This window comes from Podarcis melisellensis (assembly GCF_964234715.1).
Source record: "Podarcis melisellensis genome assembly, chromosome: 13".
NCBI lineage: Eukaryota > Metazoa > Chordata > Lepidosauria > Squamata > Lacertidae > Podarcis > Podarcis melisellensis.
This window is the reverse complement of record NC_138545.1, coordinates 31314265-31338737: the sequence shown is the minus strand read 5'-3', so window position 1 is coordinate 31338737 and position 24473 is coordinate 31314265. Positions and strand designations below refer to the sequence as shown.

Sequence of the window (24473 nt, the reverse complement as noted above, 5' to 3'; positions counted from 1 at the left end):
TTGAATGTAAAAACTCCACAAAAGGGACTTGCGATAAAATGTTGTTGTGTGTAACACACCCACACCCACAGAGTGCTCCTGTTCAAGGCTAAAGCCAGTTTTCATATACAGTGGTACCTTGGTTGTCAAGCTAAGTCCGTTCTGGGAGTCCGTTTGACTCCCAGAACCGTTCAAAAACAAAGGCGTGGCTTCCGATTGGCTGCAGGAGCTTTCTGCATTCAGTCGGAAGCTGTGGAAGCCACGTTGGACATTCAGCTTCCAAAGAACATTTGCAAACTGGAGCACCCACTTCTGGGTTTGCGGCGTTTGGGAGCAGATTTGTTCAGAAGCCAAGCCATTCGACAACCAAGGTATCACTGTAATTGTAGAGTTGGAAGGGAGCTATACAGGTGCCTCCCCTGCAAACCAAATGCTGAGGCAGTTCTTTGTAGAATCAGGTTTTTTGGGACCTATAGGCCACCAACAGTATCACTGAATATCTTTCTTCCTCTCTGTGTTTTCTTAGGTGTTTACGAAATATGGGAAGTGCTACATGTTTAACTCAGGAGAAGATGGGCATCCTCTGTTGACCACATTCAAGGGTGGGACAGGCAATGGCCTGGAGATAATGCTGGACATTCAGCAGGATGAGTACTTGCCAATATGGGGAGAAACAGGTAAGGAGAAGACTCATTGTGTTTGCCTGTCTGATTGCCAGGTTCTTCATCTACCCATTTATTCATTTATAGCACGTTACCAAACTCTTCAGTAGCGGAAAGTCTCCATGTGTGGCTCACCAAGATCAGAAATAGGATTTTATCTACATACTGGTCTGAGTCCCCATCTTCATCAATTAGGCATGTCAATTTTGTGCCCTTTTGGCCCTAAAGAACTGCCCCTAGCCATGACAGGTTCCTTGGCCTTGTCTGACAGCTCCGGAACATCTTCATCTGTATCAGTACGAAGATCAAATTTCGTGGCTTTATTATTGGGCCTCTGCATACCCTGCTGTATTAACTTCCTGCCGGTAGCATTTTTATCAGATCCAAAGCACATTCAGCAGACTTTCATTGCCAAATTTGTCCCAAGGCTGTCAGACACTTATTTCTAAGCCACTGTTCAACTCCTTGGGGAGCCCCCTCCCATATCCTTTGTTGCTTTAGAGCAGGCTTTGGCAATGAGACTCACACCAGAAGCTCTGCAGCTCACGCACCAATCCCCTATTCCTTACACCACTAAAAGCCAATGTGCTGCTCTCCAGGTGCTGTTGGACTCCATTTCCCATCAGCCTCAGCCAGCATGGCCAGTGGTCAAGGGTGATGAGAGTTGTAGTCTAGAAACATCTAGAAGGCTCTGTGTAGGTTACCCCTGCCTTGGCACCTGGGTTGGAGGAGAGATCTGCAACTTGGAGGAGACTGATCCTATGGCTCCTGGGAATCAGGTGTTTACAAAGGACCAATCCCATGTGAATGCCTGCTTTTGGCTCTCCAAGATCGGCATCCCTCCCTCAGCCTGAGCAGCTTGCTGTTGAGGAAGGCCCTCCTCGCTTCCCGCGGCTCCAGGCACTTGCTACCTCTTTAAGATTGAGGTGATGAACTTTTCCCAGCACTCAGTCCCAGCATGCGACTCTCTTGAGAGCATTCTCCGAACACGGCTTAGCAAAAGAATCCTGCCAGGTTAAAGGGCCAGAATTGCCACAGCTGAGGCAAATCTATATCTCAGGGCAGCCCGCCCGCCCCACTTCTGAACAGCATATCAAAGCTTTGAAACAGGCCGAGCCTGTTGGATACTATCCAAATACACACACACACACACACACACACACACACACACACACTAATAATGAGGATCAGCTATATTGGTTGCCATAGCAACACTTAATTTGGCTCTTGGCGCACCAGATAAAAAGGAGTCGAGGATGTCCAAATATTAGCATAAAAATACTGAAGTGGATTTTTGGTATGAAATCCACTCGGGCAGGGGCTGGTATCTAAAAACTAAGGCTTTCCTCACCCACCCATCTACCCACCCCCAAAAAACATTTTTATAGTTGACCATAGATAGAAAGCAGGGGTCAAGGATGCAGATTAAAACTCTCCCTGAAGCATAAGTGACAGCAGGCCTCCCCAGCCTCATGCCCTCTGGGTTTGGGCTATAACTCCTGTTATCCCTAAGCATTGGCTATGCTGACTGGGGCCGATGGGAATTGTAGTTCAGGGGAAGGGAACCTCTGTTTTTTTTATATATATAATTTTTTTTATTAATTTTCCAACACAAATTAAAGACAAAACGACACACACACATAAACAAACAAAAACATATAAACATGTATAATTTCAAAACCTCTTTTTCATAAACCTTGCTTCTCGGACTTCCCCTTACCTCCCCTTTTCTGCATCCCTGTTTTAAAATTTCTTCAGCAAGTCTTCACACCAATTAATTAATTACTTATTTTCTTTTTAAGCTTCTTCTCATACTTAATCAATTACAGCTATAATTCTATATTTTCCTTTCCCTTGACATTTTAGCATTCATCAATTTTACAACAATTTTTAAGATATACTTTGAATTTCTTCCAATCTTCTTCCACCGTCTCTTTTTCTTGGTCGCGGATTCTGCCAGTCATCTCCGCCAGTCCCATGTAGTCAATCACCTTCGTCTGCCATTCTTCCAGTGTGGGTAGTTCTTGTGTCTTCCAATACTTTGCTAAGAGGATCCTTGCTGCTGTGGTGGCGTACATAAAAAACGTCCTATCCTTCTTTGACACCAATTGGCCGACCATGCCCAAGAGAAATGCCTCTGGTTTCTTGTGAAAAGTACATTTAAGTACCTTCTTAATTTCATTATAGATCATTTCCCAGAAGGCTTTAATCTTCGGGCAGGTCCACCAAAGGTGATAAAAGGTTCCTTCAGTCTCATTACATTTCCAGCATTTATTATTGGGCAAATGATAGATTTTTGCGAGCTTGGTTGGGGTCATGTACCACCTGTAAATCATTTTCATAATATTTTCTCTTAAGGCATTACATGCCGTAAATTTTATACCGGTGGTCCATAACTGTTCCCAATCCGCAAACATAATGTCATGACCAATGTCTTGTGCCCACTTAATCAGGGAACCTCTGACCTCCATGCCTAATCAGGCATGGCATGGCTCCTAATTTGACCCATGAGGCCATTTTCTCTCAACCACAACCACCTGCCGCACACCTGATGTCATATGTGATGTCATTTGTGGAATAGGTAAGGGTGTGGCTCCAGAGAAACAATGGGTAGCTTCAGGTGAGCTCCCAATTCCTGTTTTGCAAGCAGGGCTCGCTGACCGGTGATGACAGTGAGCCCAACTGCGATTGGCAGCACTAAGATGTTCCCTATCAGGACCTCCCTGGTGTAAACTCATTGAAATTAATGGACATATCTACCAACAGTTAGGCATGAGTAGAACCTAGTTAGATACAGCCCCTTTTTTGTTTAAAAAAGAATAAAAGTGAAATTACTGGGGTTTCAGGGTGACAAAAAACCTCACTGTTTGCTAGCCCCTTGTGGCTTGAACGTCCCAGTTGAAATCTTACCTCTGCCATTAACCCACCTTAGGGCTGTTTTCTCAGTCGCAGCCCATGTTCCACCTCTGTCTGCAAAATGGAGAGGATAATATTTGTCCGCTTTATGGGTTGTTGATAAAGAATGCTAAGGGCTGCTTTCGAAATATGTGTGTGTGTAGAAATCTCTTGACTTTAGCTCATCTGGAATGTAGCCTACTATGCAAAGGTAACAGTCCTATCTGTTGCTCCACCTGCTTTGTTTCACCCACCTCTGGAAGGTTGCCTTCAAGGAAATATGACCCTCCTGCTGAAAAGGGTTCCTTGCCTCCCTGACGTAGTGAATCTCCCCCTCAACAAATATATCAAATTGGGCAGAATTATATTTCCCAAGGCTCTCTGCTTCCTTAAAAAGACACATAAGTTTCTAGTCCTGTGGTTGCACAGATATGCTAAGAAGTGTGTAAGCAATGCTTGCTGAAATCTCAGAAGTGCAACTGATGCTGTTTCCAGTGTTTGGAGCATCCCTTCGTTGCCTTATGAGGCTGATACTTCCTCCCATGACAGGCAAAATTAGAAAAAAAAGTAATGCAAAGACTAGTTGATTTGGCTTCAGGTATTGTATTGCAATGTATTTTGCATCTCTCCACCTCCTCTTAAAACCAGACATGGGGAGATCAAGATGATATTCAACCCTCTAATCAAAGAAGTGTATATATAACTGCAGGTATCAAGTATCATTGCAAAAGATCAGTGTTCAAGGGGGACTTTGCTTAACAAGTGTTGTGGCTTTCCAGGCATTCTTCAAAACAGGCATGGATGTGTCTATGTTGTTTGCCTACAGAACTGTGCTCTGAACACATCTCAGGTGTTTAAGGAAGGTAATGTGTAATGAGCAAGGATATAGAGATTGTCAGAAAGGTGAGGAAAGCCAAGGGCCTTAATTTGCTTGACCCAAAACTTGCAACGATAAGTGGTTCACAGATGCTAAATTTCCATAATTAATCCGTTACAGAGAACCCCTGTTTTCTTCATGCAGCATTTTTATTGGGATAGTGTGTGTATGTTAGTGTGGATATGAGACACATAGCTTTGCCAGAACCCTCCTCCGCTGCGTAAACTGAGTGGAGTCCTCCACCTCTCCCTGCCAGTAGAAGCTAGCCCTTTAGCTTGTAAATCTCTGTGGCAGCTCCCTCTTTTCTAAGTAGGACTTCATGTTGGGCTCCTCTATTAAACTCCTCCATAAAACAACCTCAGCCAAGGCGCCAACAGCCCTTACAAAAGGAAGGACGTGGCTCTCTTCTAAATGCTGTTAAGAGGCTGCATTACCAGGTAGCAATATTTAGTCGTGGCCGTAAAAAAGTGACAAGGTTCCTGATTTATGTTTCTGGGAACATAAAAAGTCCTACTGGATGAATAACATCCTTAAAAGTGCCAGCAGCCAGAAGGATAAATAAACCCTGGGGGGAGGAGGGGGAGGAATGTGTTAGCTTGAAAGCTTGTCTCCAAGCCAACCCTGGTTGCCCTTGACCTTCACTGAGGACAAGAAGAGATGTCACCCAGAGGAGAGCATGCAAATGTTTTCTCATCTCGTTGCGTCTTGGACCTTTTCCTAATGAATGGAGAAACACAGGCAATTAGCTGTGTTTTCCCAAAGAGAAAAGGTCAGGGATGTTCCCCCTCTTCTGTCAATAGCCCAGCAACCACAGAAATGAGTCACTTCGGGCTGGTTCAAGACTTGCCCTGCTGATGGCCCTTCGATGCAGGAGAGGAACAGGTGGGCACACCCCCTCCCACACGAAACTTAAGGCAGGGGTAGTAAGCTGTCCCCCAGATGTTGTTGAACTCTTATCAGACCCAGCTACCATGGGCCAATGGTCAGGCATTATAGGAGCTGGAGAAAAACAACATCTGGAGGGCACCCCATTGGCTGTCCCTCATCATGTGGCCCCCACACGTATCCAACCAATGATCCTCCAATGCACACTCTACTTCCAGTCTTCTTCAACCTTGGCTGCCCAGATGTTGGATTGCAACTGTGACCATCCTGAGCCAGCATAGCCAATGGTCTCTTGTTGTCTAACAAAGTCTAAGGGCCCAGGGTTGCAGAACACTGAGTTGTGAGGCAAGCACCCCACAGTGGTGGAGACTTAGGGGTGATAGCTGAGAATCAAAATGGTTCCTGAATCTAATTGGCAACCAGTACAGTTGGGCCAGGATTGGTGTAATATGCTTAAACCATTTTGCCCTGGTGAGCAACTTGACTGCTGAATTCTGCACCAGCTGAAGTTTCAGAACTGTCTTCAGATGCAGCCCTACATGTAACATGTTGCAGCAATCTAAGATAGAGGTTACTAGAGCATGGGTGATAAAAGTTAGGCTATCCCTGTCCAGATAGGGGTGCAGCTGGGCCACCAGCCAAAGCTGAAGGAAGGCACTCTGTGGCACCAAGGCCAACTGAGCCTCAGTAAAGGAGCCAGATGTACCCCCAAGCTGTGTACCCACTCATTCATAGAGAGTATAGCCCCATCATCATCATCATCATTTTCTATTTGTATGCCTCCTTTCCACGGTTAAAAAAACAATGCTCAAGGCGGTTTACAGCATGACAAGATTTACATAATTACAAAAGTCATAAACAATAAATAAACCACATCAAAAAATATACAACCAAATGGGAAACAATTTCCACATAAATCTAAAACTAAGAATACAGCATTAATATCACAGTTTAAAATGACATAGGTAAAAAATAACAGCAATTTAAACAAAAAACAAAACGGAGCCCTCTCTGCCCAGCAGCAGCAGCGGGGGCAGCAGTCCTTCATAGAGCCCATCAGGCCCCGCCCTGGGCCAGGTGATGAGTGGCAGGACTGGGGCCCTCAGGCACTGAGCAGAGGAGTCCCCATCAAGAGCAGGCAACCTCCCATAGGGAACCACCCACTAAACAACCCTGAGCAAAGGGTTTATCCAAGGCTCCCTGCAAACTGAAGACCTTTCAGAGACTTGCTTTTAAATCTGTCGAGTCCAGTGTTAGCCAGTTGCATGCCTCTCGTTGCTCACAAGCACAGCATAAGGAAAACTCAAGTCACAGCAGGGTTTTATGAAAGTGTGTGCAGTTTGGAGAAAGTGGACAGAGGGAATTGTTTCTTCCCACTTTCATAAGAGCTGGGGTCAGTCACCCAATGAAACTGATCACCGGTAGGTTCAAGACAGACCCAGTTTATAATTGACTTAAAGAATTCCCTGCTGGTTCTGGATGATGTGGTAATGGTACCTGGCTTAGGTAGCTTTTAAAAGGGGATTACAAATCACAGAGGAGACGGTGATCAGCAGGGAAAGAACCATAACTCAGCGTTAGAGCACATGTTTTGTGTGCAAAACATCCCATGTTCTGTCAGGTATCTCCAGAGACAGGTGGATGCCAAAAAGTTTTTAGTGTAGACGAGGATCCACAGAACTCCAATGGATTTCAGTCTTCTCCTTGTTCATTACCTTCTTTCTTTCCTTCTATTGCATGGTGCTGATAATGCCAAGAATGCAAGTATGAATCCCTTATGGGACAGCTGCATATTCCTTCATTGCAGGGGGTTGGACTAAATAATAATAATAATAATAATAATAATAATAATAATAATAATAATAATAAATTTTATTTATATCCCACCCTCCCCAGCCGAAGCTGGGCTCAGGGCGGCTAACAACAATCAAATAATCAAACAGTCAAAAAATCACACATTCTAAAAATATTTCATTATAAAAATTAATTAAAATCAAATTGATGGCAACCGATTAAGCAAAATTCTGTGCAGGTTGCCAGAGGAGGGAGTTAGGCTGTGCCCTGACCAAAGGCCTGGTGGAACAACTCTGTCTTGCAGGCCCTGCGGAAAGATGTCAGGTCCCGCAGGGCCCTAGTCTCTTGTGACAGAGCGTTCCACCGCAGCTGAGAAGGCCCTGGCTCTAGTTGAGGCCAGCCTAACCTCTCTGAGGCCTGGGACCTTGAAGATGTTATTATTTGCAGACCGTAGGTTTCTCTGTGGGGCATACCAGGAGAGGCGGTCCCGTAGGTACGAGGGTCCTAGGTCGTATAGGGCTTTAAAGGTTAAAACCAGCACCTTAAACCTGATCCTCAGAGTCCCTTCTAAGTCTATGATTCTATTCTAAAGGAAGTTTTTTCGAAAAATCTTGGCCATTGGGGTCTGGAGTGTGTATGTTTGCCAACCTCAGGGTTCTTGCAATCCCCACTTGTCTAGATCAATTTGGCTTCATACTGCTGGAGTTTAGGATCAGGGTTGCGAAAGACCAGCACCTAGTTCTGTTCTACATGAGAGACTGGATAGGTCTGACAGGGAAATGAGGAATCTGTTTTGATCTCCAGGGTGAGATAAACAGCTGGAAGCTAGCCCTACATATCCCAGAAAGGAGCAGGAAATTTGGCCCAAAAAGTGCAAGGTGGACTGACTCAGAGCCCCTTGGAAAGCAACTGCTTTGAGCCTTCTCCAAATTCTTCATGCCTGGAGGGGGCAGGAAGGGCTGTAGGAAGTGGTGGCAACTCTACTATATACTTGGGAAGCACAATTGGCCTACTCTGCAAGAAAGGTGTGCAAGGAAGGGGCGTAAGCAGGCTCTCCTGAGTCTTTCCCTTTTTGTTACACTTTGTGCCTACAATCTGGTATTCTGAGGTGCCTTCTGCTAAACACAGAAGCCTATTTTAGCTATGACAGGTAGTGGTCACTGATAGACCTCTCTTCTACGAATTTGTCTAAACCTCTTCTGAAAGCCATCTCTCTAGGAACAAAGGGTTCTGCAAAGGTCAGTTGGGTTTCAGCTGTCTTGATTGTATTACGGTGAAAATGATTTGTTCCAGCTTCAAGGGGCAGCCTCTCCTGTGTACTTGAACAAATGCAGCCATTACCAAAGCTGTTTTGCCCTTTAGTCGATCCCTCTTTCCACTGAGTCATACTTTGGCTTGGCACTCCTTCTCCCACCAATCTTCTCTTATGGCCTCAGGATCCCTCCACTTCCCTTGGGAGCAGTAGGGATCCTTCCTTATTCCAGGGCAGGAAAAGGTTATCTAAATAAAGATTTTTTTAAAAAAATGCAGCTCTGTATCACTCTCATGGGTCCTAGGAAGAAGCAGTGGAACTCAAATGGAGTGAAGAATTTATTTCATTTCTGGTGATGGGAATATTTTGCATCTGACTGGACTCTTACCAGATTAGATAGCAGCTCTCTCCTACGTCATCACTATGCACAGGTTATGAGTTGCAGTGTTCACTTAAGAGTGCAACCTTAATATTTTAAAAGAAGGCTTCCAGAACTCCCGACTTCATTTGGAATGTTTGCAAACATTCCGTGACATCGCAGCGGTTTAGCTAATGGCAGCCAAGCAGCCATGATTTCCCTACCTTTCTGGGTACATTATAGCTGCACTGTGTTAACGGAATGAGGTAAGTTTTGGAGAAATCATGCTGCAATAGGATTTGCTGGATGGTAGCCAGAGCACTTACTTAGCACCATCAGCATACATAGGGCTGGCAAAAGAGTAGCTGGGGTGGGGTCAGGGCAGAGTCAGGCAACAAGGTGGTTTGGAAATGCCTTTGCCGAGAACTCAAGCCTAGAGAGAAGGACTTGCAGTAAAAAAAAGTGGCTTCATAGATAGAGGAAAGGTATGGCCAGGTGATATCAGTGCTAAACTGAGAGGCTCATTTACCTCCTGCGGCTCACATTTCTGTGCTCCTATTATTAAGCCTGAAAGTGGAATTTGCAGCATCACAATGCCAGACTTGAAAGATTTCTTTCTTCTCTCTCTCACTTTCCCACTCTTTCCTTTCCCTGCACATCCCTAATTGAAAGGTGCTGCTTGATGTGCCAGCTAGCAATTCATCGGAGGCAGCCAAACCCAGCAGAAAAGGGTTCTGCATGAAAACTCCCCTGGGCTGTTTGATTTTTCAATGTTGTTTTCTTTCCTGCCCGTTGCGTTTCCATGCATTGATTCCATTTTGCTGCCTGCTCTGCTTGGCTGAGTGCGAGTGTCAGAAACATTTTGGAGCACCGGATTTCTGGGCCGAATACTCCCACACATACTGCCACACAGGCCACAGTCTGTGGCACTCAGTTTTAATTATGGGTATGTTGTCTTTGGGACACCACAATATTTTCTGGGGAGCAGTGGAACTTCCTTCAGCAGACCTAGCAGAAAGGCAAGCTGTTGGGAAATTCTCCTGTGGTTTCCTAGAGAAGTTTTCTTTTTAAAAAAGAAGGAAGGAAGGGATGAGTGGCAGCAACCACTTGAATTTGTGGCCTTCCTGGGAAACCCCAGCATGAATGGATAAGCTTAACATGTAAGGTCATGGGCCAAATCCATCACGCTTAGAGACGTTCCCTGACTCTCCTCTACAACATTTCAAACCTAGTGGCAAAAAAGGTGTGAATAAATTGGCATTTGTGGCAACAGGATTTGTAGGCAGGCCACTTCAGGTTGTGGGTACTGAGGCACTGGTTCAAAATTGCCATACTAGTTGCTGACCTGGAATGCAAAGTTAAAGCCCACCTGCCACTGCAGTATTGCCTAGATGCCTGCTTACCTGTCTAAGTAGAAAAAACTGTTCAAGGCTTAAGGCAGGTCAACATCTCTGTTGCAACATGCATTTAAAGTGGGAGTATTTCATCCTCAGAGGACTTGAACTCATGCCCACACTTTCCAGAAAAGGCTTGTCTCTGCCTTGGAACGATGATACAATTTATACCAGTGATCTTCAACCTGAGGGCACCAGATTTCATTGCACTACAACTCCCATCATCCCTGATCATTGATAAAGCTGGCTGGGGAAGATGAGCACTGTAGTCCAACCAACAACATCTGGGGACCCAGGTTCAAAGAACACAGATTTATACTAATGGGTTTTTTGCAACCAAAACTTGATGTTTAATTCTTGCCCAGCCTTAGAAACCTAAATAGTTTTAGTACATCCTCACCTACCTTCTTAATATCTCTAGAACTAGGGTTCCCAGACTGTTGTCTGCATACCACCGATTGCCCACAAGCTTCATTCATGTGGACTACAGCATGCCTGTGGAGTTGTGCTTGAAGATGGGAGATGACACATCCATCGTGCTGAATATTCATATAGATTTTTAGTTGTAGTTTTATTGCTTCTTTTATTTCTTACATTGTATTTTATTGTATTGCAGTTTTATTTCTATGGGATTCAAACTGTAATACAATAGAATACAATATATAAGAAATAAAAGAAGCATTAAAACTATAATTAAAAACCATAGAGCACTTAGCACAGTGCATTACAGTTGCTACAATAGGCAGAAGAAAATTATTCTGTGGTCTGCCTAGACCCTCAGCAATTTTCAAGTGGTCCATGAGGAAAAATAAGTTTGGGAACTGCTGCTCTGGATGTTACTGAACTGGATGTGCTTTCTCTGATGATAACTTTGCTGCATGTCAGATGCAGTGTCCTGGAGCTGATTGCATGGTTCACTGCTATTTAGTTATGCATTTATTAAATTTGCATTCTGCTTTCCCATCAAACAGTGCAGAGATGCAGAGGGTGGGGTGGGGGCAGATCTGTGGGTCCATAGCTCACAGTATATTTGGTATACCCTGGCCAGCGCACCACTGAGAATGACTAACCTATCATCATCCCCCAGATTTGCCATGCTCCAGATCAGAACCTCGGACAGATCCCACTAACCATGTACGTTCTTTAAATGTGGGTAAACTAGATGGTATGTTGGAAGTGGATGGTAAGGTTTTGTTTCATATAGGAGTTTTTATTTAAGCAACAACTAAGCAGTCTTGGAGTTGGAGAGCACTGGGAGTGAAACTGCTTAACCCTTTTCCCTACCTGCTGCTTGTCCACTTGCAAGCAACCTCCCCCAAGCTGCTTTTCTCTGAGAGGGTAAAATATACGGCTCCTGTGTTATTTTTCTCCTGAGAGCAAAGCAGTTTGGGGAGGGCAATCTGAGCAGAAAAGCAGGGTGAAGAAAAAGGTTTAAGCACCCTCCCAAGTATCACTCCTCTGTTCTTGACTGCAGCCTCTGATGCTGCTTTTCAGATAAATAAATACAGTAGTTGGGGAACCGTTTGACCACATATTGCATAACTGGATGTAGAAGGGACACATTCAGAGAGTATCTAGAATCACCCTGCCTTTGTCCTGTCAGAGGACTCAGAGTGAGGGCTACATCATCCAAAGATTGAGGGATTTTTGGAAGGGTTGTAGGTCGAAGACTTATATCTGGTCTTTTCAGTGTTACAAAGGCATATATGCCTGAAGCACTTTTATGCCTGCTTCCCTACAAGTTGCTTTTTCCAAGTGCAGGGGATGGGGAGGAATACATTGCTATAAGTAGCACTTGTGTGAGAGGCAGAATCTCATTTCAGCCAAGGCTTATTAGGGCTTAGCCTCAAAACCTGTTTTGAGCTGAAGTGTTGGGTATGTCATCATGAATGCCACAGACTATGTGCAGAGTGGATCAGCAACCCTTCTGACCTGAAGGTTTGGCATGCTTGGCATATGCATGTCCCTCTCTTATTTGCTCTGCACTTGGACCTGGTCTTACACGTGCAGGGGAATCAGGTGGTAGAATGACTGTGGACCCCGCTTTTGACTGTGAATGCTATTCCATGTACAGAAACCGCTGCACTTTAAAAAAACAGCAATAACAAAATGAGGGAGAGAGAGGTTATCTTTGCTCATTGCAAATAGAAAATCAGCACAGCAGTCAAGGAGTTTTTGTTGCAGTGAAATGTGCAGTGTATAGTATGAAGTGGTACAGTCCCATTTTGCCACCTCGAGCTGTCTCGGCTATCTCATATTCTTCATGCATAGACCAGGCCTGCCTTACTGGACCCTTTATGACTTGAGGCTGAATGTGTGTGTTTATGAACATGATTCCATTGAAGAGCATTGCATTTGATGAAAATCCTATCTGCGATATGGCCCGTTCACATATGCAAGGCATGCCATTAATAGTGTCATCAGATGGTGAAGCAAGCATGTGCGAACCAGGCCAAATTGTGTTTGCGTTCTGTGACACCCATCCTCGCTACTAGCATAACCACAGCCTGCCAGTGCCTCAGATAGTGTCTGGAAACAGAGCTGTTGTGGCAGCTGCCGCGTCTCTCTGGCGAAATTGAGCCTGGCCCCTGGCACCTCTCTTCCCAGAAATTTTAATCTCTGTTCCCAGGCTTGTTTTGTTGGACGATGCTTAATAGAGGTTGGGAGCCACATTCCTGGTACATTCAGCAGCGCCAAGGCTTGTGACTCTTGATAGTGTTTTTTTTCAGATTGAGCCGCTGAGAGCAGGCTTGGCGACAATGATGGATCTGTGGAGCAGCAGGGAAAGGGGCCCTAGACAGCTCGCCCAGGGTGCCTTGCGGTCAAGTAGCAAGAACGTGAATGGGATCTGCAGTTTGGTGCATGCGCACAAGACACAAGTGATGAACAGCCATGGCTCTTGGCCCAAAGGGGTAAGGGGAGTGAGTCTGACAGGGCTGCCATGGAGACGGCTGTTTGCATCACTTAAAATCTTGTTCGGCTCTACGAAAGGAAACCAACAGGGGGGAGCCAGAGCTAACACTGCACTGGAGTGAGGTGCAGCAAGAAAGGGGCCTGGGGGAAAGGCTTGGAGGAGGCAGGAGCAGGGAGGAAATGATCAGGCTCCGAGGAAATGTAACCTACAGCCCAGGGAAATGCTCCATACAGCAGCATTGGGGCAGGAAGGCGCAGAGGCAGGCGGCTGAAGTTCTGAAAAGGTGCTTTGGGGCTCTGAAAGAACAGCTAGCTAAAAAGGAGAGGGAAAATCAATGTGGCACAAAGGGGGGGGGGAGGAAGGAACGGTTGGGGTAGAGAAAGAGGACTGAAATAGAGAGAACTGTGCAAGAAGCAACATCCTTGAATAACAAGCTCCATATTGTCCCAAGAATTACTGGATCAAATCAAAGGCTCATCTGGTCCAGCATTCTGATCTCCAGCATCAACCAGCCAGGTGCCTCTGAGGTCTTTGCAAGCATAGCATGATGATGTACATTTTCTGTTGCTTGTCCTCCTGGATCTAGCAACCAGAATTCTGCTGCTTCATCCTAGGTTGCCTGAGGGGGGTATATTAAAATTTCAGGAGCCAGTGTCAGTTGTGCAGGAGTGGTGGTGGGGGAGCTGGCATCCATAGCTTAATTTGATGTAGAGGGTCACCAAATCTTAAGCCCCAGAATCTGTTTTCCACAGACGGATTCAAACCTTGGATCCGTATAGTGATAATGAAGAGAGAGTATTTATGCATGTTGAGAGTGCATTCCCTTCAGCATAGAGTAACCACAGCTAGTACCCAGGGCATCTGAGGTCAGGAAATTCAGATAACAGTGTGTGGTTTCCAAGAAGTCACAAGTCCCCATTGCCTCCCTTTGTGCAAATTAATTACATTCACAAATCTCACAGTTTGGGACACTGGTGCTCATGTTGCCCTTAGCTTTTCCTGTATTTGTAATTCTGATGTGTAATGTGCATTTGGCTACATGGTACACTCAGTTTAAAAATGTGTCTCTACTACTTTCTGTCCTACTTTAACAACCTACACACACACACACCCCTACCTATATAGCACTGGAGATGCTCAAACATGCTCTTATACTATGATCCTTAGCATATTTGCTTAGAAGCAAATTCCATTGAGTTTTGTGTACATGAGCTTAGGGATGGCAGTCTTTGGGTCATAATACATGAAAGCACCCTAAAGCACCATCCGGTTACCATGGGTTTGTAGGGACTAGGAACAAGAAGTGTGACAGCAAAACTGAGGCTGAGGGTCTGGCTACCGGCTGCAAATGCCTGCTGAGGTTCTTCCTCCGTGGTGTTCCATCCCGCACAAGCCCTTCACGTATCTCAGACCCCAGGGAGAGATTGACAAATGTCAATGTTTATCCAAACAAGCTTCTAACGTGCCGGCGGCAATCCATCTTCCCTGTCTCATCTTGAAAGCCGCCAGCAGCGGGTATTTATATCCGTAACAATCATAACCGGCTGATTTGGTTATTTACATGGATATTATACGAGCTTCTATAAATATTCAGCTTGCTGCAAGAATAATTAAGCATTGTTGCCGCGACGCAAATGACAGGGGAGAGTAATGGGAAGTGCCAGCAGCTACATGCTAGAGTGGGTGGCTCCCCATCCCCCAGCTTGTCCACTTCTCTGCTGCAATCCAACCCTGGGGCATAGATGCTCGCCTGCACAATATCCCCCACCTCCACCATTCCCCAGTATTTCCTAAGCAGAGGTGTGGGATTGTTTGCTAGAAAAAGTAGAGTTGTTGGGAGGTGCAGAATACAGAAAGGTGGAGTGTTCTGGGGAACACGGCAGGGAGAGCACTCAGTGATAGTGGGGGAAACCTAGTACAGAGGCTAGGAGTAGGAATAGCAACGTGCTGCTGCGGGAAAGGAGTTTTGAGGAACAAGAAGAACTGACTTTGATGATCAAAATAGCCAGCTCACTGGCTGAAAGTTCCTGGTATGAGTTCAGTTCCATCTGCTGAGCAGCACTGTCCAAGATGCAGTTCTGTTCTTATGAATTAATTTATAAACGTATTAACTTTGCCCTTCAGCATGAAACGTTTCCAGGGTGGCCTACAAAATCGTTGCTGCAAATTCTAAAACTACAGCGACAAATTACCAATAATAAATAAGATTGAGAATGCACTAGGTGAGACAGCAGAAGAAAAACAGGAGCAATTAAAACAGTTTCCACCGCAGGTTTTTAAATCTGGAGAAATTAAAAGCTCTTTGCTAGGAGCCGAAGGGACATTAGAGCAGGCTGCTGGTGAACTTTCCTAAACAGGAGATTGTTCCGTAAGCAAGAAAACCTTTTTGCCCATTCATTGACTTGCCTTGCTTCAAGCAGCAATGGAACAGAGGAGGGTCACCTAATTGTATGGACAGATTACAATGGTACCTCGGGTTAAGAACTTAATTTGTTCTGGAGGTCCGTTCTTAACCTGAAACTGTTCTTAACCTGAAGCACCACTTTACCTAATGGAGCCTCCCGCTGCTGCGCCGCCACCAGAGCACGATTTCTGTTCTCATCCTGAAGCAAAGTTCTTAACCCAAGGTACTATTTCTAGGTTAGCGGAGACTGTAACCGGAAGCATATATAACCTGAAGCGTATGTAACCCGAGGTATCACTGTACTTTCTGCAGAGGTCAGGTGGCCATCTGTCATGCATGAGCTAGCTGAGATTTCCGCATTGCAGGGGGTTGGACTAGAAGACCCTCAGGGTCCCTTCCAACTCTACAATCCTATAACTCCTTATCAGGGGCAGCACATCGTGTGCTGCTACCTGAGGCAAAATGGGAAGCGCCACCTTGTCTGCCTTTGCCGCCATCCCACTACCACCTACCTGCTCCTGTCTCCTGCTCTTCCATCATGTGCTTCCCCTGGCACATCTGCTGCTGGTGGAGAAGCAGCACTGCCACTGGTGCCTGTTTCAGACAAGATCGCACTGATCCTGCCCAAAATCAGCACAAGTGGCAGCGGCGCTTCTTCACCAATGGCAGAGGTAGCAGGGCACATGGGGTATCCATGGGCTGCAGCGTCATCTGGCCTAAAGGGTAGTCCAGCTCTCTCCTTTGGTCACTAGTTGTTCTTCATTTTTAGGTAACTTAAAAAATTAATAACAAACCACAACTGCAATAAAAACAACAGTGCCATCAGCCCCTTCCATGAAGCACACTACAACTTTCCTTTCTTTTTCTTTTTTCTTTTCCTTATGTATATAATTTTTATTGAATTTTCTGTTTTACATTTAAAGCACTCATTTTTACAGCCTTGAGATATCTATGACTTCCATTCTTCTCTTTCCATGGTTCATTTTACATATCATAAATCCCTGCATATTTTACTAAAACTATACCATTTGGTATTCCATTATTGCATCCATCAAAACTTATTTACACTATTGGATTTATCTTAATGCTGCCAGCATTTTCAGCTGTACACAGTTATTTTCCATATATTCAGTAAACGTTTTCCATATATTCAGTAAACGTTTTCCAATCTTCTCTAAATGTATGCTCTTCTTGTTCTCTTACTCAGTTTGCAAGCTGTGCATATTCTGTCAACTTAAGCTGCCATTCTTCTTTGGTTGGGACCTTGCTCGTTTTCCATTTTTGGGCTAACGAAACACGGGCCACAGTAGTGGCATACATAAATGGCCTTTTTTGACACCCGGGAATTATCCCCAACAGAAAGGACTCTGTTTTGGGGGGAGCAGAAGTACTTTTAAACATCTTCAATTCATTATGGATCATTTCCTTTCAAGTACCTGTCAGTCCTGTTACTTTAGCTATCAACCCAGAATATCTTTCCACAGAGCTGCCATGAGTGGCTGAAAATGTTCCATGAGTGGCTGGCGGCTGCTGTCCTCTGCAAATATTCATAGCCATTTTAAAGTGCATGTCTCTGATACTTTGGGACGTCTCATGCAGCAGCCTAGGGAGTTTCTCAGCAAGTGGAAAGTTCCCTTGTAGTTGGTACCGCCAGCCCAAGAAAATTCCCTGCATAATTTGATTGCTCAGCTGTATTATGGGGGTTCTTGGGAATAATCTGTGAAAGAATCAGTAACTGTACATAGGAAGCTTCCTTCACTGGCTCATCTAGCTCAGTATTGCCAACACTGCCAGGCAATAGCGTTCTGCGGTTTCAGGCCAGAATCTCTCCCCGCCCTGCCTGGACCTTTTTGCATGCAGAGCATGCTCTTTACCACTGAGCCATGACCATTTCCCAAAAGACAACTTGCTCACTACTGCTTATCTTCCCCGGCAGTGTACAGCTGCAGGAGGTTATTGAGTATGCTGAGGAATCACTCTTGGAGTCGGATAGAGAGCTCGCTCCAAGTATCACTGGAAATAGCTTCCACTTTATAACTTACCTTGGGCTGTGGCTGTAATAATCACCCCCTGATTATTGGTCACTCTGGCTGGGGCTGTTGGAGTCCAACAACATCTGGAGGGCCACAGGTTGGGGAAGACTGCCACAGATTAATGGCTGTCCCATCATTTTGGCATGGAGAGATTTCATCCCAGTTTTCTTTCAAGGTGTATGCCTCTGAATGCCATATGCCAGGGGAGGAACAGCAGAAGAAGAGACCTACTGTTTGTGGGTTTCCCATAGGCTTCTGCTTGGCCACTGTGGGAAGCAGAATGCTGGACTAGATCGGCTTTTGGTTGGATCCATCAGAGGTATTCTCACGTTTTGAAGTGGTAGCATTGGCATTCGCCACAATGGATGCCAGAGTCATATGGTGGCCACTGGGTACACTTGAATGTTTGTGGGTGGGCAGACCATTTGCCAAGAAGTCATGTGTGATTTTGTGGTTCAGCTGAGGCAGTAATGAGGTTCAACGGCCCTGGCCAGTGCTCCACCTGAAAGGACTTAAACCACCCAGAATTTTCTACGGTGCGCATGAGTTTCTCAGCAGTCAGATTTCAGTGTTGAAAGGGATCTCTGAAAGCAGAGAGCTTTGGAGCTGCTGCTATTACAGTAATTAACTCATTCATCCTTGGAAGAATCCTGCAAGACAGGTAGCTATTATTCCCAAGGCATAACTTAAACATCATTTTTACACCACTTTAATGTATCTTGGCAGGGTGATGAAAGTTCTCCGTTAGACATCCCTAGGCTCTCACTGAACTATGGCTCCCAGGAGAGAGGAAATTATTTAAGTCTGTCGTGTGTAGGCCTCCCACTCTTAGATAAGAAGCCTGAGGAGGAATGGCTCAACCAAAATCTCCTGCAATATACAACCTGCGTCTTGCATGCAGGTGTGGTGCATGTATGTGTGGGACAACGTGATCCTTCCTACTGCCAGCTGTGGCTCCACCCACCATTTGGCCCTGCTCACCACTGCTGTGTGACCCTCAAAGGGTAGGCAACAAGGGAATGCAGCTCCTGGGTTAAAAATGTTTCCCACCCCTAACACAGGTGAGTGTCAGGCTTGCATGTACCTCGTGCTTAAAACATTAAAACTTTGGTGCCAAGAAAAACAGAACACACCACCATGCTATGCTATGTTAATTGAATTAAGAAGAAAACTCCAAATTTGGCATTTTGGGGGGTGAGAAGGATACCAATAGACAACTGGGTGAAAATTGTTTTGAGAGAGATAAGAATCCTAACCCCACTTATCTAGGAGAAAGTGCCACTGAATTCAGTACTTCTGGGTAGATGTTTTTAAGATTGTAAACAGGGAAATGAAATAAAACAAGATGAGTATTGGTGCAAACACACCCAACCTTTGAACATGCAAGTGTCTTTGGAGAGAGCTGTACCTGCTTTTTTCCTGATACGGTTCCTACAACCTCAGGTGTGCACCTGAGCAATGAATCAGAAGAGATTTTCTTCCTTCCTTCCTTCCTTCCTTCCTTCTTTCTTTCTTTCTTTCTTTCTTTCTTTCTTTCTTTCTTTCTTTCTTTCTTTCTTTCTTTCTTTCTTTCGAAAAAGTATAAACCACAAGTTCTCCAAGTGTTGTACAAATAAAATTATAGGTACAACATGGCTAAAGGCCACAAACCAATTCAAAACAAACATACATGACACCATCATCATTAAAAACAAAGACAAAATCAATAAAACCTTTAAAACAAACGTTTTTTAATACAAGAAAGATTTGGGAAGGGGGCCGAGGAGCAATGACAGCAGGGCAGCGTTTGAGCATGACATTTACCTCCAGCTGGCTTCTTAATGAGTCTGGGTTGCCCATCAGTCTTTGACTGTTGAATATTTCAAGACTTTCGGAGCTGCCGCAGTGAAGGTTGTGCATCAAGGAATCCACTTTGCAAAGCTGAATGAAAGCTGGTGGGTGGTTTTCTCTGCCCAAGCCTTTGTCGCAGAGAAATGCAGGAGTGTGGCGAGTGGGTTTAGAAAAGCTTAAAGCCCTGATTCATCATCTCCAACCGTACCTAGTACAGTAGGTAACTTGTGCCTGGTTTTTTGTTTATGTGTCCAGATGGTTGGCAGGGCAGTCTGTGTCATGTTTCCAAATGTTAACTGTCTGGCAGGCAAAGTCCTGTCTTACTCAAAAACTAAGAGGCCAGTTCTCTACAGAATAAGCTATGAATCACACCGAAGCATTGCAGAGAGGGAGGTGATCTTCCAAGTTAGGTAAAAAGCAAAGCAATACAGCGCAGTAATTCATTTTGAATTCTTTTAACAGACAGCTAAGGAAATACTGAGACATAGATGATTGGTGGCTCTTCTGGTCCATTATTGGAGGGTGGGGCTGAATTCAAATCCACAACCTACTTTATTAGTCTTAACTACAATGTCACAAAGTTGTGAGTGACTCCAAGGTTTTGTATTTTCAAAAATGGGGGAATTGCTGTGATTGCTAGTTGGTTCCTATAGTCCTGGGTGCAACTGCAATCTGGCTTGTACCTGGTGAGACTAATCCAGTTATGCTTGCATTGGGTGTGATAAGCATCAGTTGGTCGGCCTTTTGTCCCTGCTGTTTCTCTGCCAGTTTATTTAGCCTCTGGCCTGATGAAGGGTATGAGTTCTGGAGAACTCAGAAGCTTACTCCTATAACATTTTGATTGGTCCTAATAAAGGTGCCACTACCCTCTCTCCTCCCCTGCCTGCCCCCTTTTATGTCGTTTGTGTTACAAAGATCCCAAAATTATCTGGGCAGCAGGCAGCTAAAGTGTCCCAAAGGGCCAAAACTGAACAGTAAGTGATTACCATAATCCCTGCCCTTTGATGCAACTTGTCTGTGAAGTAAGTGGCTATATTATGCTCAGTTTTAATGAAAACATGTTTGTAACATGACACCTTGTAAGCTGCCATCTCTGCAGTTACAATGAGAGTAAGCCCCATTAACCTCAATAGGACTCCTGCGTAAATATGCATAGACTTGCAGCGTACGTTATTTTTGTGTGTATAGTACATATCATTTCTCCTGTGAGTTTTGGACAATGCAGTTTTTCAATCTTGCATTGTTCCTTAAAAACCACATTTTTGCGTAGTCCATTAAAATTCTGTTATACATTAGCCCTTTAGGCACAAAATATGTGACAGCCCATCTGTCTCCTTAATCTGCTGCCTGACCACTGTGCAGGATCTCTGCGCAAAGCTCCAAGACATTACAGACCCAGCTGAGAGAAGCCAAATGTGTAGAGACTGGCAGGGGACCAATGTAGATGGAAGCCATCTACACAGTGGGGTTCGCTCTGTCCCCTAAATAAGTCAGTGAACTATTTATTTTATTTTTCAGATTTTCTAATCTGAACTTAATTTCTATTCCTTCATCCAAACATGGATTCCAGAGCATTGTACATAAAAAAAATCAAATATTGATACAGTATTTATTGAACAATAAAATGCAAAACAACACAATAAAATCTGAAACACAATGAACCGGAAAAAACACTCTGTTTTTTGCACCAACCAGCATGCAAATTGCAGCACATGAGCTTTTCAGAATTCTTATTTTAGGCTGGATTTCCACCTGTTTACTTATTTTTTTTTTTAAAAGGGGGACAGTAAGATGGAAAAAGCAGCAATGAGGAATGAGAGCTGGTGTGGAGTAGCAGCTAAGGCTGTGAGCTAGGAATTCAAATTTCACCAAGTGGCCTTAATCCAGTCACTTAGCCTTTCTCTCTCAACCCTCTGTTTGCAGTACATGGACACTAAGGCTGGCTTAACTAACAGGGTTGGCGGGAGAATATGCATATGAAATATATTTGAAATGCTCTATATCAAGGATAGCCAACATGGTGCCCTCCAGAAGTTGCTGGACTCCAACTCCCATCATGCCTGGCCATTGGCCATGCTGGCTGAGACCATAGGAGCCAACTGCTAGGGGCCAAGATACCTTCAGCCCCCCCCCCCCCAGTTGATGGGCTTTGCCATTCAAATGGTGTGTGTACGCTGCATCTTGCGATTGATTATGTGGGAAGAGTCTTGCCTGGACTTCCCCTCCCAAAAAATATTTTATTCAAGTTGGCACCCTTGTTGAGACTAATGGTAGTTTGAAATCCAACAGCCTTGGGGGGGGAGACACCTTGTTGCCTATCCCTGGTTCAGTTTCTGTTGTTGTTGTTGTTAGAGAGGACTCCTTCTTAATTGTAGAAAAACCATACAGCCTTAAGATCCACATCTGCTTGTGACTTGCAAATCTGCTGGAAAGCTGAAATTAAAGTGAAGTAGTCCTTACATTGGCAAAGGTTATTTGTTTTAGGATGCACATTGCACAAAAAGTCAGTAGGAGCCCATTTGAGTGGTGTTGCCTCATAATTCGAGGACTAGATGGTGCACCTGTTTACACAAAAGAGCTGTCAGGATATACCTTTCGGTAGATCCGGTGCCTGCACTGAAGGAGCTGTGAAATGAAATACAGTATTTGTTTATCTATACAGTGTGCACGATTCAGGCAAAATCAAGTACCATTGATTCCAACTTAGCAAGTTTAAGCCTAGGCTTAGTTTACCAGTTTAAATCAGTGGTGCTTCACAGTTCTTAACTTCGGCTGAATTATACCCACTGTATTGAAACTCAGCACTTTGAGACACTACACTTTCAAAAACTAGGTGCTCAGCACAACTGGCCTACGTGAAAAGGCACAGCACCCTCCCTGCACCGAAGAGCTTACAATCCAAATTTCAACAGGGTAAGGAGAATGGGAGAGAAGCAGGTGGCCCTGGGGCGCATTAGAGCTTGCGCAGTTACGCTTTGCTTAGATTTCATTTGGGGATAAGGGTTAAGGGGCTAAGCCAAAGATTATGCACAGAAGAGGTAGGTCTTAAGGCGGGGATTTGAAAGGAGCATTCTGTGAGGGAGTTCCAGGCCTGCGGGAAGCAAAGAGAATGCAAAATCACATAGTTGCATTTCACACATCAGCCTTCTCTCAGTGAGCTTGGGGTGTTCCCATGGAAAGACGAAAAGCCTTTCCCCAGCACACTTCCCACGCTCCTGTTCATGGGCAACAGCACCAAGTCAAGGACTTCAGGGAGATGGTGTCCATCTGTCCCCCCTGTATGTCTCCATAATTGCCATGTTGGTTTCTGGCAAGATGGGCATGATGCCACAAGGTTGACTTTTTTTTTTTTACTGTGGTTTGTGAGATCTCCATAAGGCTCCAGGGACAGCACCTTTCCTGTCCTAGATATTACATAATGTGCTTTTTAATAATACACCTCGAGGCATATGGCCTCTGGATTTTGGCTGTGAGAGCAATCTGCTCAGCTAAAAATAGCTGGCATGCGTAATGCAGTTAGTTGCGACACCTTCTGTTACTCAGGGAGTCAGGAATCACAGCTTCACTTTACAAAGTGGCTTGAAGCAGAGAAGATGAAGGCTGGCCTTGCCTTCAATTTCTTAGCTTACAGCAGATGGGGCCACGTGTTGTGTGTGTGTGTGTGTGTGTGTGTGTGTGTGTTATGGACACTAGCAGTCTAGTGATGCTATTACCTGTATCTTTGACCTCCCCAACTACCACCTGTTTTTTTCAGTGTTGCCTTACTGCCACCCCAGTTGCTGACCAGCCAGCTGCAAATAAGGATGCAAAACGGTGGCAGATCCTCCCCACCATAATAGTAGCATGTGTGCCCAAATCAGCTGCCTTGGCCACAAGCCAATATGTTCTTGCTAAGTGAACATCAAATTGGTCTCCAACTGGTCTCCAAAGGAGATTTTTGAGTCTATCCCTTGCCGTACCTAATTTTCTAAAAAGAGATTTTGCAGCCCATGGCTGTCTGGTCCTCTGTCTTGGAAGCCCTACAAGGCCTCATTGACATTTTACCCAACTTATCTCTGCTCATGTGACTCTTCAGCCTGTAGCTTCTTGTGGAGCTATCCATGATGCTACCAGTTTTGCTTGGATATTGCCTCACTAGATGCTGACCTCCTCTTTGCTCAACTTGGCTTTATTGAAACCTGACAGGTTTACCAGAACCGGAACTTGGAGTTGCTTGACAGTACATTGCTCCCCTTCTTGGGAGTTGAACTCATTCCTTGCAGCCCCCCTCTGTCCATGCTAGAACCTCACCTGACTGAGATCACTGCCTGGACAAGAACACTGCCCTCTACCCTTTTGCCTATTTTTGTGCCCATATTCAAACAGCGCCTGTATTCACAATCTGCTGTTACTTCAGTGTCATTCCTGGCTGTAGGTGAAAGGATTTCTGGACCATGCGATCCCAGCCAATCAGGTCTCCCATAGCGAGCACGATGTCTCAAAGTGCCACATATTTAGTTGTGTGGTGATATCATTGATAGCAAAGAAAACCTACCTGTTGCCTTTCCCTCCTGTTGAATGCCTCCCCATTGTCCAGCCAACCAGGCCAGTTCTCCTTGTTTTGTCATGCTGTGCTGATGGCTTCGAGGACTGATTAGGAATCCTTTGGCCTTGATGCTCATGCATCACTCTGAACGACCAGCAGGGGCTCAATGGAGGTAAAGGTGTGAATCCTATTAGGCAAGTAATGCTGTGAAAATGGGTGGCATCCACATTTAGATATGCATGCATGTATTAAGAACATAAGAAGAGCCCTGCTGGATCAGGACAGTGGCCCATCTAGTCCAGCATCCTGTTCTCACAGCAGCTGACCAGGTGCCTATGGGAAACCTGCAAGCAGGATTCGAGCACAAGAGCATTCTGCCTCTCCTGTGGTTTCCAGCAACTGGTATTCAGAAGCATTGCTGCCCTGAACTGTGGAGGCAAAGCATAGCTATCATGCCTAGTAGCCACTGGTTGTCTAATTCTCCATGAATTCACCTAATCCTCTTTTAAAGCCATCTAGGTTGGTGCCATCACTGCATCCAAATGCACGCCCCAGTCGCCTTCTGCCTCAGCTAGGCATCAGGTTGACAGAGCGCCAACTCAGTTCTCTCCACCGACATGACGCCCGCTTCTGAACAGCTTCGATTCCTTTCACAAAGGAGTGCAAAAAAA

The 24473-nt window shown here is 45.0% G+C and overlaps 1 protein-coding gene across 4 annotated transcripts in view; it reads left to right on the top strand.

Moving 5' to 3' along the window:
- ASIC2 (acid sensing ion channel subunit 2) overlaps positions 1-24473 on the top strand; it is a 381636-nt gene that overhangs the window by 312246 nt on the left and 44917 nt on the right. For all 4 annotated transcript variants that reach the window (XR_014162415.1, XR_014162416.1, XR_014162417.1 and 1 more), the window contains one exon: positions 506-656. Coding sequence is in view for 1 of the 4 variants with exons in the window: in XM_081885630.1 (XP_081741756.1) it covers positions 506-656 (151 nt within the window). In the remaining 3 variants the exon portion in view is untranslated. The remainder of the gene's footprint in view (positions 1-505; positions 657-24473) is intronic.